The 20008-nt window shown below is 44.2% G+C and overlaps 1 protein-coding gene across 4 annotated transcripts in view; it reads right to left on the bottom strand.

Moving 5' to 3' along the window:
* LOC134337005 (septin-4-like) overlaps window positions 1-20008 on the bottom strand; it is a 106158-nt gene that overhangs the window by 61955 nt on the left and 24195 nt on the right. The window contains exons 2-3 of one of the 4 annotated variants that reach the window (XM_063031745.1): window positions 11859-11996; window positions 7254-7592 (exon numbers count right to left, since the gene is read on the bottom strand). The exons of the other annotated variants lie outside the window; for them this stretch is intronic. Of the exons in view, the coding sequence (XP_062887815.1) occupies window positions 7254-7592; window positions 11859-11996 (477 nt within the window). The remainder of the gene's footprint in view (window positions 1-7253; window positions 7593-11858; window positions 11997-20008) is intronic. 4 annotated transcript variants of the gene reach the window in all.

Raw genomic sequence — 20008 nt, 5'->3', positions numbered from 1 at the left:
CACAGAGAACAAGGTGGATGATCTTAAAGGGAGACTCACCTACTGCAGGGAGATGCAGAACTGCTCTGTATTCTGTTTCACCGAGACCTGGCTCTCCCCGCCACCCCCAACTGTGCCATCCAAGTGGAGGGATTTTCGATCCATCGGATGGACTGCACGGTGTCTTCGGGCAAGATGAGGGGAGGTGGTGTCTGCCTACTGACCAACACTGCGTGGTGCTCGGACACAGTGGCACTGATAAGTTCCTGCAGCCCGGACCTGGAACACCTGTCGGTGAAGTGTCGTCCCTACTATCTGCCACGGGAATTCACCTCGGTCATACTGACAGCGGTCTACATTCCCCCCCAGGCGGACGTGGAGTGTGCTCTGCATACTGTATGCCAACATCAGTGAACTTGAGACCAGGTATCCGGAGGCTTTGCTCATTACAGCCAGGGAATTTAACCAGGCCAACCTCAGAAAGGCGCTGCCAAAGTTATACCAACATGTCTCCTGCCCCACTAGAGGCCCGAATATACTTGACCACTGCTACACAGCAGTCAAGGATGCCTACCATTCTGTCCCACGACCTCATTTAGGAAAATAGGACCATCAGGCCGTACTCCTCCTCCCGGCTTACAAACAGAAACTGAAGCGGGAGGTCACGGTGGCAAAAGTAGTGTCGTGTTGGACGGAGGAAATGGATGAGGTCCTCCGTGACTGCTTTGAATCGGTGGACTGGTTAGTATTCATGGACTCGGCAGCTAACCTCGATGAGTAAGCCTCAGCTGTCACAGACTTTATTTGGAAATGCACGGAGGACTGTGTGTCTTGCAAGATGATCCGGGTATTCCCTAACCGGAAACCTTGGATGAATTATGAAGTCAAGTCCCTTTTAAAGGCTACAGCTGCGGCTTTTAGGTCTGGGGATACCAGTCGCTACACGGAATCCAGACGTGAACTCCAGAAAGCCATTAAGGGCACCAAGAGGCAATAGAGCCAAGTTGGAAGCCCAGGCTAACCAAAGGGATGCCAGTAGACTATAGCAGGGTCTAAATCAGATCACTGGGCGCCAAGAAAATGCTGGAAATATCAATAACTGTGGCGCTTCTCTTCCTGACGAACTTAGCGTATTCTACGCAAGATTCGAACAGAAGAGGAGTGTTCCGCTCCCTCCGGATGAACCAGACCTGGTGGCATCCAGATTCATCGTCACCGAGGAGGACGTTAGAAGGGCCTTCCTGAAGATAAATCCAAGGAAGGTGACGGGCCCAGATGGCGTCCTAGGACGAGTTCTCCAGGCCTGTGCAAGCGAGCTAGCTGGAGTATTTGCTGACATCTCCAACTGCTCCTTGCTTCAGTTTAAGATCCCCTCGTATTTTAAGAAGGCAACGATAATCCCAGTGCCGAAGAAGAGCAAGGTGGCATGCCTGAATAACTATCGACCTGTGGCTCTGATATCAATTGCTATGAAGTGCTTCGAGAGATTGGTTATGGCACACATCAACCACAGCCTACCGGTCAACCTTGACGCTTTGCAATTCGCCTACTGGAGCAACAGGTCAACAGCAGATGCCATCTCTCTGGCCCTACTTTCGTCCTTAGAACACCTGGAGAATAAAGACACATACGTAAGGCTCATTTTCATTGACTACAGCTCTGCCTTTAATACCATCATTCCAAATAAACTGATTCCTAAGCTCCGGAACCTGGGCCTTAGCCCTCAGATCTGCAGCTGGATCTTCAACTTCCTCACAGACAGGACCCAGGCTGTAAAGATAGGGGACAAGCTCTCCTCTACAATCACTCTGAGCAACGGTGCCCCACAAGGCTGTGTACTCAGCCCCCTGCTGTACTCAATCTACACCCATGATTGTGTAGCCAAATTTCCATTGTGAGGGGATCCAGGAGTGCCCCTATTAACTGTTTGGAGAGAGACATTTATCATTGATGCAACACACATCAAAGTTGCTGGTGAACGCAGCAGGCCAGGCAGCATCTCTAGGAAGAGGTACAGTCGACGTTTCAGGCCGAGAACACACAACTTTGATGTGTGTTGCTTGAATTTCCAACATCTGCAGAATTCCTGTTGTTTGCGTTTGTTTGGAAAGGGGGGGAGAGAGAGAGGAGGGAGGAGGGAGGGAGGGGGGAGGGGGAGGAGGAGGGGGGAGGAGGGGGGAGGAGGGGGGAGGAGGGGGGAGGAGGGGGGAGGAGGGGGGAGGAGGGGGGAGGAGGGGGGAGGAGGGGGGAGGAGGGGGGAGGAGGGGGGAGGAGGGGGGAGGAGGGGGAGGAGAGGGGAGGAGAGGGGAGGAGAGGGGAGGAGAGGGGAGGAGAGGGGAGGAGAGGGGAGGAGAGAGGAGGAGAGAGGAGGAGAGAGGAGGAGAGAGGAGGAGAGAGGAGGAGAGAGGAGGAGAGAGGAGGAGAGAGGAGGAGAGAGGAGGAGAGAGGAGGAGAGAGGAGGAGAGAGGAGGAGAGAGGAGAGAGGAGAGAGGAGAGAGGAGAGAGGAGAGAGGAGAGAGGAGAGAGGAGAGAGGAGAGAGGAGAGAGGAGAGAGGAGAGAGGAGAGAGGAGAGAGGAGAGAGGAGAGAGGAGAGAGGAGAGAGGAGAGAGGAGAGAGGAGAGAGGAGAGAGGAGAGAGGAGAGAGGAGAGAGGAGAGAGGAGAGAGGAGAGAGGAGAGAGGAGAGAGGAGAGAGGAGAGAGGAGAGAGGAGAGAGGAGAGAGGAGAGAGGAGAGAGGAGAGAGGAGAGAGGAGAGAGGAGAGAGGAGAGAGGAGAGAGGAGAGAGGAGAGAGGAGGGAGGAGGGAGGAGGGAGGAGGGAGGAGGGAGGAGGGAGGAGGGAGGAGGGAGGAGGGAGGAGGGAGGAGGGAGGAGGAGAGAGGAGAGAGGAGAGAGGAGAGAGGAGAGAGGAGAGAGGAGAGAGGAGAGAGGAGAGAGGAGGAGAGAGGAGGGAGGAGGGAGGAGGGAGGAGGGAGGAGGGAGGAGGGAGGAGGGAGGAGGGAGGAGGGAGGAGGGAGGAGGGAGGAGGGAGGAGGGAGGAGGGAGGAGGGAGGAGGGAGGAGGGAGGAGGGAGGAGGGAGGAGGGAGGAGGGAGGAGGGAGGAGGGAGGAGGAGAGAGGAGAGAGAGATTGATTGAGATTTTAACCACCGATATGTTGCTTTTGGAAAAGAGAGAGCAGACGAAGATTAACAGTTGGACTGTCACTTTAAGGCATTGGAAGTAACTTTGGATTTTTACTGAGGTTGGAGTTGGAGACAGCACCAAGCAGCTCGTAAGTTGCTATGGTGACCGAAGGCGGTGGACACTCGATGTCATGATTTTCAGCTGGTTGTTGATATTTCTTCAAGGACAGGTTGCCTGCTTATGCACTTCTTTGAAGACAAAGGGACTCTTTGAATGACAGGTGATGCTCAGCCTGGTGAGATAAATGGGAGGTCAGATGATACAGACCTTAGGACACATGATCTGGACACTGAATGAGCATTGTTGTGCCCGCAGGAAAAGCAGGAAAATACTCCACACTTACTTTTATATATAATCATTGCTAACCTGTTTGATTTATCTACATTTATATTACTGTATTGCATAGTTACTAATAAATATTAGTAGTTTATAGCAATACGAGACTCCAAAGTGTTTTCCATCTCTGCTGGTTCTTTATCCCCATCACGGGGTACGTGACACCATCAAACTCAATATATAAGTTTGCTGATGACACAACAATTGTAGGCCGTATCTTGGGTAATGATGCGTTTGAGTACAGAGAGGAAATTAAGAACCTGGTGGCATGGTGTGAAGACAATAACCTATCCCTCAACGTCAGCAAGACAAAGGAATTGGTTGTTGTCTTCAGAAGGAGTAGCGGACCGCACGACCCAATTTACATCGGTGGTGCGCAAGTGGAACAGGTCAAAAGCTTTAAGTTCCTCGGGGTCAATATCACAAATGACCTGACTTGGTCCAACCAAGCAGAGTTCACTGCCAAGAAGGCTCACCAGCACCTTTACTTCCTGAGAAAACTAAAGAAATTTGGCCTGTCCCCTAAAACCCTCACTAATTTTTATAGATGCACCATAGAAAGCATTCTTCTAGGGTGCATCACAACCTGGTATGGAAGTTGTCCTGTCCAAGACCGAAAGAAGCTGCAGAAGATCATGAACACGGCGCAGCACATCACACAAACCAATCTTCCGTCCGTGGACTCACTTTACACTGCATGCTGTCGGAGCAGTGCTGCCAGGATAATCAAGGACACAACCCACCCAGCCATTACACTTTTTGTCCCTCTTCTCTCCGGGAGAAGGCTCAGGAGCTTGAAGACTTGTACGGCCAGATTTGGGAACAGCTTCTTTCCAACTGTGATAAGACTGCTGAACGGATCCTGACCCGGATCTGGGCCGTACCCTCCAAATATTGGGACCTGCCTCTCGGTTTTTTTGCACTACCTTACTTTCCATTTTTCTATTTTCTATTTATGATATACAATTTAAATATTTAATATTTACTATTTTTTACTATTTTTAATATTTAATATTTTTAATCCAGGGAGTGGGAAGCGCAGAATCAAATATCGTTGTGATGATTGTACATTCTAGTATCAATTGTTTGGTGACAATAGAGTATAAAGTATGAAGTATAAAGAACAGGGACCGTACATTTGGCAGAATGACTGTGGAAAACACCAGGGAATAATATTCTGGTGCCTCGTTAACCTGGGGCCACCCTGCAGCGTTGCCCAGGAGATGGACTGCACAACCCGGCCATCAGAATGCAGCGCAGATTCTGGGCGAAAACCAGCCAGGAAAGCTGGGTAGTTCAGGGCCAGGACGCAGGGGCAGGCAGGAGCAAGAAAACAAGCAAGTCCCAACAGGACACCAAAAGGTTCCATTGTTCACCGATTAAAGTGACAAGGGAGATTGGAATACCAGCTGCCTGCCTTTTTATCGCTGCTGAGGTTGCTCTGCTACGGAGAGGAGAGACTGCCTTTTTAAAAATCGCTGTGGAAAAGGAGAATATTGCCCATGTTTTCTGCGTTTTGGATGTGGGCTTGGACTGTGAACCTTTTTCAGTCTTATGGCGTGTTTTTCACCCAATCTTTCTCATTTTTTGTGTGGGGGAGGGGGATTTGGGTGTCATTGTACCTGTTCCGTTTTTGCTTATTCTTTGTGCAGGGTGGAGGGTTTGTTGGGGGGGGTGGGGTCGAAGACCGTGCTGCCTTTCCCTCCTTTCTTGGTTTCTTGGCTATCTGGAGAAGAAGAATTTCAGAGCTATATACTTCGATAATAAATGAACCTTTGAACAAGCTAACCTCCCAAAAGAACAAGAAGTGAGCACTGGCCACACAGGCAGGAATGGACTCTTTGACATCTCATCCTTGCAAGGAGCCTTAAAAATCATCATCTTCAATCCACAACACGGACAGTGCTCACCAAGAATCACTACAAAAGCCCTGGTGACACATTAGAATCCCTTACATCCTGCCTGACAGAACAGCTGGCTGGTTGTAACACATCAGTGAATGAATTCCCTGATCCAATTACTAAGATGACTCGCTACAACAGCTCTCCATAGTTTCCAGCTCACTCTGGCATTACATGAATGAACGCAGGCCCCAGAGAAATTATAAACACCTCCAGCCAGGCTTTTCTGAGGAGGGCCTGGAGATCTGGGACACAGGACCTCCTTCCTGCATTTATTTACTATTGAAACACAGCATGGTCTGGGCTCTTCAATTCACTTTGTCCAGCAAACCCAACGTGCAATGACTTGTTGGACTGAGGGAGGAAACTGGAGCACCAGGAGGAAGCCCACGTGGAAAGTACAAACTCCTTACAGGCAGCGGCGGGAATTGAACCTGGATCGCCTGTACTGTAAACTGTTGTGCTAACCACTATGCTACCGTGCCACTCTCCCTGATGGTCCCCTCCATTTCATTGGTGCAAGAGCACAACTTCCAAAGTAAAGTCCACGTCCACCCCGAGATTCTTCTCCAATGGGGGAACTTCTGTAAAAGGCTGAAGAATACAAAGTTCACATGATGATATCTGACACCTGTATGCCATCTGTTCTATATGTGCAGAGTAAAAAAAACCTGCTCAAACAGGTGAAATTGTATTAGCCAGAAGTCATCTCTTGAGCGTGAAAGAGTGACAAATATTGCATCTGATTTATATGAAGCAAGCGAAATGTCGTTCCTCTTCCACAGAGATTTCATCAATATTTTCCCATTGTGTATCATATTATGATCAATTAGTTCAAAGGCCTTGGTGGAACTCATGATTCCACTTGAGTTCCATGTGAGTGTTGTCGTATTTGAACAAGCGTAGTCCTCGTTGTTGAAGAACTGTTCAGAAACAAGGATTTATTTATCAGAATGTCTTCGTGTGACAGGGATTAAGGATTGGTTAAAGGCCATAAAACAGGTATAAATGGGTAATTTTTGATCTGTAAGGCTATGACTGGTGGGGTGCCCCAGGGAACAGCGGTTCACAATCTACAGCAATCACTGGGGCAGCACCGTGGAGGTGTCGCCTCACAGTGTCAGAAGTCCAGGTTCAAATCCGACCGCAGTTTGTGCATACTCCCTGTGGCCGAGTGGCTTTTCTCAAGGTGATCTGATTTCCTCCCACATCGTATTGATGAGCAGCTTTGTACATTAACTGGCCGCCATGTCTGGTATAGGAAGCAGCAGGGGCAATGTGGTATCAGTACAGTGCAAAGACATAAAAACCTTTACATTCCAAAAAAATAAATAAATGGTGTAAAAAGAATAATGAAGTAATGTTTACTTATTTTAAAATCTGGTCGGGGAAGAACTGACAGGAATATTTCTTTTGATCACATTACTACTTGTATCTATAAAACAACTATGTTTATAGAAATATGATTCTTAAATAATGTACATTTTAGAATCATCATTATCTAGAAATTTAACATTTTTCAACATGATTGTATGAGACTGTAAACAATATTACAGCAAGCTACAATAAATACATATGATTCTATTGTATGTGAACATTTCAAATTTCTAGGTATCCGAGTTCTAGATATCAGAGTTCATGTCTATGCACTAATAAAGAAAAAACACACTTAACCCAAACTATATAAAAATTCAAAACAAACCAGCAAATATAAAATAACTTGCACCCAGATTGCTGTGTCCTGGAGATTTGGGCAGGATTTGGATCCATTTATGAACCTAAAAGAGGTTGACAGTTCTATCACAGATTAATTTATTTAATCACAGCCAGAAATTTTAAATTCTTCTAATGTTACCTCAAGTGAATCATATGGGTCCAATTTTCCCCAGGGACTCTTTGGCCTGGATGAGGAGTTCTGTGACATCGAATCAACAGCAGAAAGACTATCGGCCTGCTGTACTTTGTATGGTTGTTTCCAGAACTGATCTTTTTCTACATCTGAAGTTCCTGGTGAACTTGAACTCAACTGTTCCAATATTCCCAATCCAGGTTTGATCTCTGCGTTTTCTTGGTACGTTACATTTATTGGAGAATTCTCTTGGATAACACACACAGGGTATTTCTCATTGGTAGACTCTTTCATTATCCATTCTACTTCAGAGTCATCCGAGTCTTCCTTCAGAAAATGTGCAAGCTATTGAGGAAAATGGATGCAAACATGGTCACATGACCGGAGGTGATGAGAGGAATGCGTATTAGGAAAACGGAATAAGGAGAAATGTTAAACAGAACTAAAGTCATAAATAAACAATATGAGAAGTGAATGCCAAAAAGCAAATTGTTTTAACCTTAGCCAAAATAACAATATACTATGAATCTTGACTAATGAGTCCCTCAAATCAATGTGCTTAAGCATTACATACATAGTTATTTTTAAAGAAGGCCATTCTCAAGTGACCTTAGCCTGTTTGCTGTTCTGTAACACTGAAGCAGGAAAAGTTCTCTTCATTAAGTAAACTTGTTCATAAATGTAAAGTTATAAATCCATGACCCTGAAATCCATTATTACATATTGTGTGTGTGTGTGTGTGTGTGTGTGTGTGTGTGTGTGTGTCTCTTGATGTGAATCAGCTATAATTAACCCAAATGAGTCACACAAATCACATTTATACCTCTGAAGGTCTAGAGAGATCTCTAGGGGGGCAAGCACAAACGGGGTTTAGCATTAATCATTTAAATATTCCCCACATGACTGGGAACCATCACCAGTGGTAAAATATTAACTTCCACACAAGTGCACCATGGACATTTCCAGAAAGCTAAGTTAATTGATGTCAGAGAATGACATCAGGTCTTATAAGCGAATTCAGCTGGGGCAAGAAAAATATGGCTTCCTGTTACTAATAGCTAGACTATCGGGATTCCGGAAATGCTGCCATGCGGAAGCAATAACTTATAGACCCCTAAATGAGTGGAAGTTAAGTCCTCATAATTATTAAGAGCCCAATAGGTTGCAGCAATTGGGATAGTGGAGGGGGGACCAGATGGAATCATTCTGGGTAGATGAATTAAAATAGAGCTTACGGATGACAAAAGTCATCCATAATTAATTATGTGATATTGTTAATAAAAGCATATACAGTCAGACGAGGAATGATTGCAGTTACGATACAATATATAATCTAATTCCCTACCAAAGAACATTGTCTATCACAGTGAACAAGATCATTAATGGTTGGGTGACTTGAGCAGAAGCAGAATGGAAAAATAACATTAATTTACTATCAACCATTAATTATGCATACAAATAATCCCTTTAGCTTCATAAAGCTACAAAATAGCTCTGGCTGTGGTCTAAACAATCTTCTCTGCGATAACTTTGGTAGCTGCAACTAACAGTAAAGAGTGATTCTCAGGTTTCATTAAGGGCAGCACAATAGTTCAGCGGTTAGCGTAATGCTTTACAGCACCAGCAATTGGAAGATCAGGGTGAAACATCCCACTGCTGTCTATAAGGAGTTTTTACGTTCTCCCTGCGACCATGTAGGTTTCCTTCCACATTCCAAAGGCGTACAGATTAGGATTAGTAAATTGTGGGTGCGCTATGCTGGCGCTGGAACCATGGCGACACTTGTGGGCCGCCCACAGCACATCCTCAGACTGTGTTGGTCGTTGACGCAAATGCTGCCTTTCACTCCATGTTTCGATGTACGCGTGACAAATAAAGCTAATCCTTCACTCCAATTATAATCACTATTTAGTTAGAAATTCCAGTTAGGTAAGAGTTGAGGAAAGGTTTCTCAGTTTGTGTGTAACACCTGAGAAAGGGAGAGAGACCAAGATCTTGAATAGGTTCAAAATTGTAGCTAGATTTCTAGAATTGGCCTCCCAAAGACAACCATGCTTTTGAGTGAGAGGGGAAACTTCTCTCTTCCCACCACCACCTGGCAAAAAGGCAGCATTGAGAAACAGATTGACAATTTTGAGATTTTAAAATCTAAAATAATCTAGATTATAAGCATGTCTTTGTGATATGATTGTTCAAAACAAAAACGAACAAGCCAACAAATTTCTTTTTACTGCAACAGTAAGAGGTCTTGGCCTATTGGACCTGTATTGGCTCACAGCAAAGCAATCACATTAGTCCTGTTCCCCCTCTCTGTATTTCCCTGTGGCTCTGATAAATTATGTTCTCTCATATTCCCATCATTTCCTCCTTTTCAATCTATTGCCATGTACCCTACCAAGGGGTAATTTGAAGCAGCCAATGTCTTTTGGATGTGGGAAAATCTGGAGCACCTAACAGAAAGTTGTGTAGTCACAGGGTGAATGTGTAAACTCGTCAACGCCAAATGCACTGCTCTGTAATCTGCAAATTGTCATCTGATAGGAAACAATGAAGAAACGATCTCTGTTTTATGTTAAACTTGTTCCTATCTAAAGGCAAGTAATGGGAAAAAAAGTGTAACTATTTAAGAGACATTACAAAAGTTAAATCAAATGAAACAAAGGCATTATCAATTGTAAAAGACAATACCAAAGTGGTGTCAGTTGTCACTTTAATCTTCCATCCCACTTTCTTGTTAACCTCGTGGTCCTTGGCATCCTATCCTGCACCAAAGTAAACCCAATATAATCTTGAGGAACAGCATCTCATCCTTAATATGGCAGCCTACCAGATTCAACAATCAACAATTCCAAATAATGGTATTCCCATTTACATCTCCTTTGTGTTTCTCTGTCTTATACTGTGACGACAGACCAAATTATCAGAAGATTGATGCCGATAAGAGGACAATGGGGGAACATTCAGAAATGTTAATGAGGGACGAGAGGGATTAACGAAAAGGAGACACAGTTCCGAGTATTGTCAGAGACTGGTGGCTTTGAACCCTGAACTGTTTGAAGTTTGATGGACAGGCGATACCCCAGCAGGGGGATAAAAAGGGACAGGTTCGCTAAGGCAACAGACACACGACTCCACGAGGTAATGAGACCCTGGAAGCGGTGTGCCCCCACAAGTTGGTGGCAGTTTTGGAGGTCTGGTCACGGGACCAGCCATAGACGCACAGGGTAGAAAGGTACGGGTCGGCGGGAACCTGGTGTGTGTGTCCACCCTTGCCTGGGTGCCGGGTTCACCGCAGAAGAACGATCGTATCTGGAACGGAGGGGTCACTGTCGGTGACCTCAGAAGACATTACAAAGGGCTCGCCCGAAAGCTAACTGCGAGGAATATCGAAGGTCTGTTTGGAATCCGATTTGCATATTCATTCGTTCTCTCTCTCTCCCCCCAATGGCACGATGGCGATTACTGCGAACTGAACTAAACTGAACTCTGTCACGTGTGACTGATCATTTTACCCCTAGACTGTGATAGAGCTTGATTGATCCTATTATCCTAGTTCTGTGTACATGTGTTTATTCATTGCTAACCTGTTGCATTTATATCCTTATGATTAGAGTACTGTGTTACTTATTTCTTTAATAAAACTTTCTTAGTTCCAGTAATCCAGACTCCAACTAAGTGGTCCATTTCTACTGGTTTGGCAACCCAGTTACGGGGTACGTAACAATACTTACTCATTAGTCCTGGATCAGTATTCTTGTCATTTAATCTCTCCATTGACCTCCTTCTGCTCTCTGCATCTGCAAAAGCTGACTTAATTTAAATGCTTTGATTGACCCAAAACAAGGAGCAGCGTTGTGAACCAAAGGTGATCCTCAAAGTGCTTGCCCTTCTAACTTCCAATTACACGGAACTAAAATGTAATTAGAAGCTCTTTCCACTGAGCCCCGCCTGTAAATACAACTCCTGGATTTTGTTTCAATATGAGAAATAACTCTACCAAATACCACACCGCTAATGAACTCTTCTCGAAAAAAAAAAATCGCTGCAAGTAATCCACTGGCCATTCTGCATCGGCAAAAAGGTAAACAGTTAACTGAAACAAGAACTCTCTATAAACAGAAGCCGCTAAAACTTGCTGAGAACCTGCAGCACTTTGTCCTGACCCAACAGCATTTAAAGTATTTTTCTTCAGTAAAATGTTATTATCTGAGACTGATGAAATTGTGCATAAATAATTGACACAGGAAACTAACCAAGTAATGAGAAGTCATTTAATATGTTAAATGTGGAAAGGGGATACTTGTAAAGTTGGAAGAGATGTCACAAGTAGTAATTATTATGCAATACCTGCCCATTCCTTACCGTCCAGCTCAGGGATGCCCAACCCTTGTTATGCCATGGACCAATACTATTACACAAGAGGTCCATATACCACAGGTTGGGAACCTTTAATCTAACTGAATGGTTAAAGCATTGATTGGGGATTGTTACCAAAGTTATGGTGAGGTGTTGAGTGAAAATTACTACTGTATGTGGTATATGGAAATGAAGGCGCCAACGTCCAATTGCCAGGCACGACAAGACAAACATCTGTGTCAGCACAATTGTTACCTGCTTCTGATGCACGGTGGACTGTGTGGGACTTGTCCTCCTGGTGCAGTGGATGTGCCAGCTGGGATCCTCTGTGTGTAATTGCGCAGGGTGCTCCCCGTTCTCAGGGTGTGCCTGAGGCATGTCAGAATCTGCCATCTCAGTGCAGGAAGGGAATGCGGCGTAGGCAGAGGGAACAAAGAACGGCAAAAATGGGGGGAAGAAAGGGAACATGCCAAAGGAAAGGATTATGCAAAAAAAAAATTAAATGCAATCTGGTTATAAAAAAATTAGCAACATAGTAAACAGCAAAATTTTCAGCACCTCAAATGTCTCACAAGTTTAAGCTCATTTACCAGAGCACAGGTACTCCAACCATTGAGTCATACAGCACAGAAATGGGCCCTTCAGCTGATCATCCCCATGCTAACCAGTCCATCCATCTACATTAATCCCATCGGTTTACAATCGGCGTGTATCTTTCTATGCTCTGCCTATTCATGCCTCTCTAAAAGACTTTTAAACACAATGCCTGTATCTGATTCCACTACCTCCTCTGGCAGCCAGTTTCAGATATGAGCAATTGTGCTCAAAAGAAATCCTGAAATCCCCTTTAAACCTCATTTTTCTCACATTAAATGTATCCCTTCTTATTTTCTACACCCCTTGCTCCAAAAAAATGAACTATTTCTCGCAAAATGAAGGTCACATGGAAATACTGATGACAGCTTTCATACAAGCTGAACAGACCTATTCAAAATGCACCAGTGTCTTGGGGATGTGAAAAAGTAAAATCTACTTCTCAAATTATCAGCAGACCCTTGTTACGTATATGACTCAATGCAAACCTCACTCAAAATTAGCAATTACCCACCTGTCTGAAACAGGGTAATTCCCACCTCATTAAAATTACCAAATGATACAAATTGTATCATTTCTTAATGCATGCATTACTAAATGACAATAAAAGAGGACTGCGTGTCCTCATAATCTAATCTAATTATTTTAATAGCATTTCCTCACAATTTTAATTTAAATTAAAAAAAAGTTGGTAATGGATAATTATTTTAATTCTGCCAGGATCTCTCAGCTTTTGCTCACCACTGCCTTGATTCCAACAAATCACGGCACGGTAGCGTAGTGGTTAGCACAACACTTTACAGTGTAGGCGACCCAGGTTCAAATCCCACCGCTGCCCACAAGGAGTTTGTACGCTCTCCCCGCGACTGCGTGGGTTTCCCCTGGGTGCTCCGGTTTCTTTACACAGTCCAAAGACGTACCAATTGGTAGGTTAACTGGTCATTGTAAATTGTCCCGTGATTAGGTTAGGATTAAATTGGAGGATTTCTGGGTGGCGTGGCTCAAAGGGTGTACTCTGCAGTGTATCTCAATAAATAAATAACATCGCAGAATTGTCTTAGCCTGGGAGATAATCAGGGATGACTAGCTCTTTAAGCAATCCTGTTAGTCCCATTGCCCCACACTTTAACTGTAGCCCTCCAACTTATGTTCTCTTGTGTTTATCCATTTCCCATTTGAAAGGCACAGTGGCTCTGTTTCCACCTCCCTTACAAGCAATGTGTTCCATTTTTAGCCTGTGCAAAACAGTTGTGCCTCACACCCTCCCTGTATCTTTATTTTGTCACTTTATATCTGTTGCCCCACCTGTGAACCAAACATGAATGGGAACAGCTCCCCTTAGTTTACAACATCTAAATGCTCCATGACCTTGTATAGATTTCAAAATACCGCTTAATCTCATCTTCCTTCAAGATTTCTCTAGTTTCACTTATTGGATGAAATCTCTCAAAGTACATTTATTATCAAAGTACGTACGCCTTTTATAATCTTGGGGTTCGTCTGATTACAGGCAGCTACAAAACAAAGAAACCCAAAAGAACCCATTAAAACAAAAAGACCATCAAACACGTAGTGTGCAGGGGGGAGAAAAAAACACCTCTTGCAAACAATACAAAGAAGCAAGTAGCCTTCGGAATGGAAGTGAGTCTGCAGACACGAAGCTGAGAGCAGCCGGAACTGTCCGTAGCCTCAGTTTAGCAGAGAGTTAGGCGTGGAGCGGCGAGCAGAACTGACCCTACCCCTGCCTCTGGTCCCGGTACCCTGTCTGTTCAATCTGGCCTGACGGTAGGCTTATTCAGAAAGTCAAAAGGCATGGAATCCAGGGAAGTTTGGCCAGGTGGATTCAGAACTGGCTTGCCTGCAGAAGGCAGAGGGTGGTGGTGGAGGGAGTACATTCAGATTGGAGGATTGTGACTAGTGGTGTCCCACAAAGATCTGTTCTGGGACCTCTACTTTTTGTGATTTTTATTAACGACCTGGATGTGGGGGTAGAGGGGTGGGCTGGCAAGTTTGCAGACGACCAAAGGTAGGTGGTGTTGTAGATAGCGTAGAGGATTGTCAAAGATTGCAGAGAGACATTGATAGGATGCAGAAGTGGGCTGAGAAGTGGCAGATGGAGTTCAACCCGGAGAAGTGTGAGGTGGTACACTTTGGAAGGACAAACTCCAAGGCAGAGTACAAAGTAAAGGGCAGGATACTTGGTAGTGTGGAGGAGCAGAGGGATCTGGGGGTACATGTCCACAGATCCCTGAAAGTTGCTTCACAGGTAGATAGGGTAGTTAAGAAAGCTTATGGGGTGTTAGCTTTCATAAGTCGAGGGATAGAGTTTAAGAGTTGTGATGTAATGATGCAGCTCTGTAAAACTCTAGTTAGGCCACACTTGGAGTACTGTGTCCAGTTCTGGTCGCCTCACTATAGGAAGGATGTGGAAGGATGTGGAAAGGGTACAGAGGAGATTTACCAGGATGCTGCCTGGTTTAGAGAGTATGCATTATGATCAGAGATTAAGGGAGCTAGGGCTTTACTCTTTGGAGAGAAGGAGGATGAGGGGAGACATGATAGAGGTATACAAGATAATAAGAGGAATAGATAGAGTGGACAGCCAGTGCCTCTTCCCCAGGGCACCACTGCTCAATACAAGAGGACATGGCTTTAAGGTAAGGGGTGGGAAGTTCAAAGGGGATATTAGAGGAAGGTTTTTTACTCAGAGAGTGGTTGGTGCGTGGAATGCACTGCCTGAGTCAGTGGTGGAGGCAGATACACTAGTGAAATTTAAGAGACTACTAGACAGGTATATGGAGGAATTTAAGGTGGGGGGTTATATGGGAGGCAGGGTTTGAGGGTCGGTACAACATTGTTGGCCGAAGGGACTGTAACGCGCTGTACTATTCTACGTTCTATGTTTAAATCGTCCAAACATCATGTTTTCCTTGCTCTAAGACCTGGGCCTAGATCTAGAGCATATCGAAGTGACCATTTGAGCATATACAGTATTTTCTGAGACCTTCCTGATAAGTAGTGACCCAAGCAGTACTGTCGTCCAGTTGTAGCCTAGTTAAAGTTTTACAATTGCTCAACTAGCCTCTTTGCTTTGTCTACTATGCTCCACAAGGAAGCTTTACTAAAAGCAGTTCCAACACATTCTGCCAGTTTCAGCAAATTATGCACATATACAGCCTCTGTTCCTGCACTTTGGCAAAAACATGTTATTTAATACGTTGATTTTTTGTCTTCTTTTTTCCTATTAAATTTCATCCACTACTTTTTTTTTTCCAGTTCTGCTAATCTACATCCTCCTGTGGTCTATTAAAATTCACCTCAGTCCCACAACTTGAGTCATCAGAATTTTATTCTACAAGCAAAATAATACAGATCTGAGCACCAAATCTAGGGGGAGCACAGCTCCTATGAAATCCTAGTCTGAAAACCCTTCACCACAATTGTCTGCTTTCTGTTTCAAGCCATTTTTTTAAAAAATCATATGCCAGCACTTTCATTTTTCTATTTATCTTTTATTTCCTTTTGTAGAGGATGAGGTCATTCCATTCATTGTACCTGTACAGATTTTACACAAGAGCAATCCATTCCCCAACGCTCTCCCGAAAGAATGCAAACATTTTCCTTTCAGAAACATGTCCTGTTCACTTTCAGTCTTAATCTTCCCCCACTACTGTTCCCAGCAATGAATCTAGTTGCCTCATCACTTGGTACGCAAAAGCTTTCTCCCCACTTGTCTCTATGTTTTATAGACTGACTCCTTCATTTGTTACTCTCTTGTCCTTGATCCTTCTGCCAATAGGAGCAGTTAGTTTCTCCTTGTCTACTCTGTACTCTCTACTTCACCCATCCTTCAGGCTGTCAGTAGCTCCAACACAACTCCCCACAATCTCGTAAACACGAGGAATTCTGCAGATGCTGGAAATTCAAGCAATGTACATCAAAGTTGCTGGTGAACGCAGCAGGCCAGGCAGCATCTCTAGGAAGAAGTGCAGTCGATGTTTCAGGCCGAGACCCTTCGTCAGGACTAACTGAAGGAAGAGCTAGTAAGAGATTTGTAAGTGGGAGGGGGAGGGGGAGATCCAAAAGGATAGGAGAAGACAGGAGGGGGAGGGATGGAGCCAAGAGCTGGACAGGTGATTGGCAAAAGGGATATGAGAGGATCATGGGACAGGAGGCCCAGGGAGAAGGAAAAAGGGGAGGGGGGAAAAACCCAGAGGATGGGCAAGGAGTATAATGAGAGGGACAGAGGGAGAAAAAGGAGAGAGAGAGAGAAAGAATGAATGTGTGTATATAAATAAATAACGGATGGGGTACGAGGGGGAGGTGGGGCCTAGCGGAAGTTAGAGAAGTCAATGTTCATGCCATCAGGTTGGAGGCTACCCAGACCGAATATAAGGTGTTGTTCCTCCAACCTGAGTGTGGCTTCATCTTTACAGTAGAGGAGGCCGTGGATAGATATATCAGAACGGGAATGGGATGTGGAATTAAAATGTGTGGCCACAATCTCCTCTGTTCCAAGGAAAACCTTTTTCCTGAGACCAATTGATATATCTGAAGTTCCTTGACCCTGGAATCAATTTAGTAAAACTCTCCTGCTCCCATTTCAAACCCTTCGTATCCTTCCCCCAACTCCTGATGAAGGGTCTCGGCCCAAAACGTCGACTGTATCTCTTCCTAGAGATGCTGTCTGGCCTGCTGCATCCACCAGCAACTTTTATGTGTGTTGCTTGAAACTCCAGCATCTGCAGATTTCCTCGTGTTTACCTCCTTCCCCTATTTGGGCTGTTCAATATGAACAAAGCAATTTTGGTACAGTTTGATAAATATTATCAAGACTTCCTTACATTCTGTGTGTCTATCTACAAAACCTATACATGATGCTGAGTTTAGTAATTTTAGGTCATAACCACTGTTCTCATTGTTTCAATCACAAAATGCTGGTTCATGTATTTACACCTGCCTCCTTTCCACCTTACTGAGGTTCCTCCTTTTTTTCTCCTCACTTCTGCCATAATTGCTTAAAACCGACAACATATTTAATATCCTGTAGTTGGATTGAAAGATCGTAGATCTGCAAACATGAATGCCATTTCTCTCTCCAATGATATTGCCCAACTTGTTGACTACTTCTGGCAATTTTGGGTCGTATTTCAAATCTTTAGCATTAAAATACTTTCCACGTTCTATTTCTCATATCCATAAACGTAACTGCATCATACACATCTATTAACCACATCAGTGCACATGTACATTTAAATTACACATACAGAAACATGTGCCCCAGATGGAGCACAACTACTGTTGACATACACTCATATTCCTAATGAAGATATATCTACATAAACCCATTGATATACATTCATGCACAGAACCTTGCAATCTTGCGTATTTATAAAAATCAACCCACATATGCATGCATGTACCAGATTGATCAACTATTAAAACACCATTAAATGTTAAGAAATAGCCAATACAAGACATGGGAAACATTGCTGACAAGACATGGGAAACATTGCTGCTATCTCACCCATATGTCTTGCCATTCCATTAGACGAGCTGCGTTTTTACTTAGCTCGAGAGGATGACCTCTCACAGTGACTGGGAAACTGTGTCTGCACGTAGCTTGCATAAGATGTATGGGATGTCTTTCATGCACACTGAAGCCCAGGGGCTACAATTAATCACATCAGCACGATTCCCATTTATGCTTCACAATTCCATAGCCAACCCTGGGTAGGAGTCTCCGCTAGCTCGATTAAACAATCAGTGAGAGCAATCTATAGGCAAAATGAGTGAGCATGTGTGGACTGGGAGGGAGCAGAGAAAGATATAGATGTGAGAAAGAAAAGTACTGCACTGTAGGTAAAGATATATTCCATGATTTAGACAATGGAAAAGACAAAATGAAACTAAGCTAGAATTGGTGCAGGAAGCCAGAATTAGGGAGAACAAGCAAGAACAATGTTTTCTAGAAGAAAAAAAAACAAGACCACAAGGAGAACTTCAGGACAGACCTGGCAGCTCAAGGATGGGCATCATGAATTGTCAAGGACCATCAGTAGCAGAAGCACGTAGAGACACCACAACCCGTAACTTTATGGTCAGCCATTCCCTTACTGTACAATCACTCTCAAGCCAGGAAATCACCCTATGGTTTGGTGAAGAGTGCAGCACACACAACACAGTTCAAAAAGATTGAGCTGGCTTAGTGAACCTTCAGTGTCCAAATCCCAGAACTTGCTCAACAGCACTATGGGGGCACTTTCACCACATCTGCAATGATTCAGGTACACTGCTCACCACCAGTGCAAGGACAGTCAGGGAAGGGCAATAAATGCTCGCTTCACCTCTGGAAAAGTAATTTTTGAAAAGTGTCACATACTCTGGACCAGTGCAAAGACGAGGCCAATGTGTAGAGAATTTTAATCACTAACCTTTTCTGATTTTGAAACATCTCATCAAATTTAAAAGGTTCTGTCTTCCCTCAGCAGTATGGCGAGTGCCAAGATTAGCAATGAATGTGATTTCATTGAAAGTAAACAACTTGCAGATAATAACAGAGGTCAAGTGACAAAGAGGAAGAATCCCCGTGTATCTTGCAGGAACTGAAACTCTTCCTAGTCTGCATCAACAATCAAAAATAATAGAGATGCTGGAATTGTGAAACAAGAATAGAGTGTACTGGAAACATTCAGAAGGTTAGGCAGAATCTGTAGAGGCATTTCAGAAGGAGATCAGTTCTACCTTGTCACCCCTCCCCATGGATATTACCAGATCTGGTTACTGCTATACAAAGTTACTGTCAGGTTGAGGAAGGGTAGGCAGACACAACCTTATCAATGATATTGATGGGGCTTAAAATGTACAGTTGCCCCTGGCACAATCCAATCAGTTCAATTAATCACAGAAAGCAGCTGGACAAAGCCAAGTCACCTTGAATAAACAAACCCTGGGCAGCTCATTTGCCTGCACCATACTGAAAGTACAAGGACTTGACCACAGTAGATAAGGCATTTGGCACTCGGCTATTTTATTGGACACTGGCAAAACTTCCCCTCTGATATTCAGCCTGTCACAATATGTTCTCATATTACATTGTGGAATCTACTCTAATCAGTTCAGCACATCTAAAACCGTTTTCCCTCCTTTAACATTGGTATGTCACATCTTTTCCTTGGGTTTTCCCAAGATACTCAGCACATGGACCTTAATTTACCTAATTGACTCATTCTTGTTACAGGACAAATGGAATACAACTTCTATGGTGATAAGCAGGCCACTGGAGGAGAAAAAAAAAATCACCATCTCAAAGAAATCCATGTTCTTACAAGGAGAAGACCGTGAGGCACAGGGGGACACTAACTGAGATCCAGATTTCCCATCCGGATTCTCCAGCACCTCAGCCTGGTCACCTTTTGAATATCATGAGTAGTCAGCTACCTCCGGTGATCCCATCTCTCACATTTCACACAGGAGATCTATGGCACAGCGCCATTAAAAACTGATAGTTCTGGGAATGACTGCTAATTTTTACATCAATGGCTCAAAAGAGAGTAGCAGTGGGCAACAATGTTACTTGTCTGACCTCCAGTCACATTGGGAAAGGAACATTAACAAGCACGTAGTGCTGAAATAAGCAGCTGGGAGTTGAATTTCCATGCCAACAAGTGTAGTCCAAACTCCCAATTAATTATGGGCATCAAGACAGGAAAGCTTCTACTTACCATAAAACATTATGATCCACCTGGAACTTTAATGACATCCAATATTCCCTTTCTCCTATGGCATTAAAGAGGCAATGGAAACTGTTG

Source organism: Mobula hypostoma, chromosome 23 (assembly GCF_963921235.1).
Source record: "Mobula hypostoma chromosome 23, sMobHyp1.1, whole genome shotgun sequence".
In the NCBI taxonomy this organism is placed as follows: domain Eukaryota; kingdom Metazoa; phylum Chordata; class Chondrichthyes; order Myliobatiformes; family Myliobatidae; genus Mobula; species Mobula hypostoma.
Note: the sequence above shows the minus strand (reverse complement) of the source record. Positions and strands in the feature narration are given on the sequence as shown.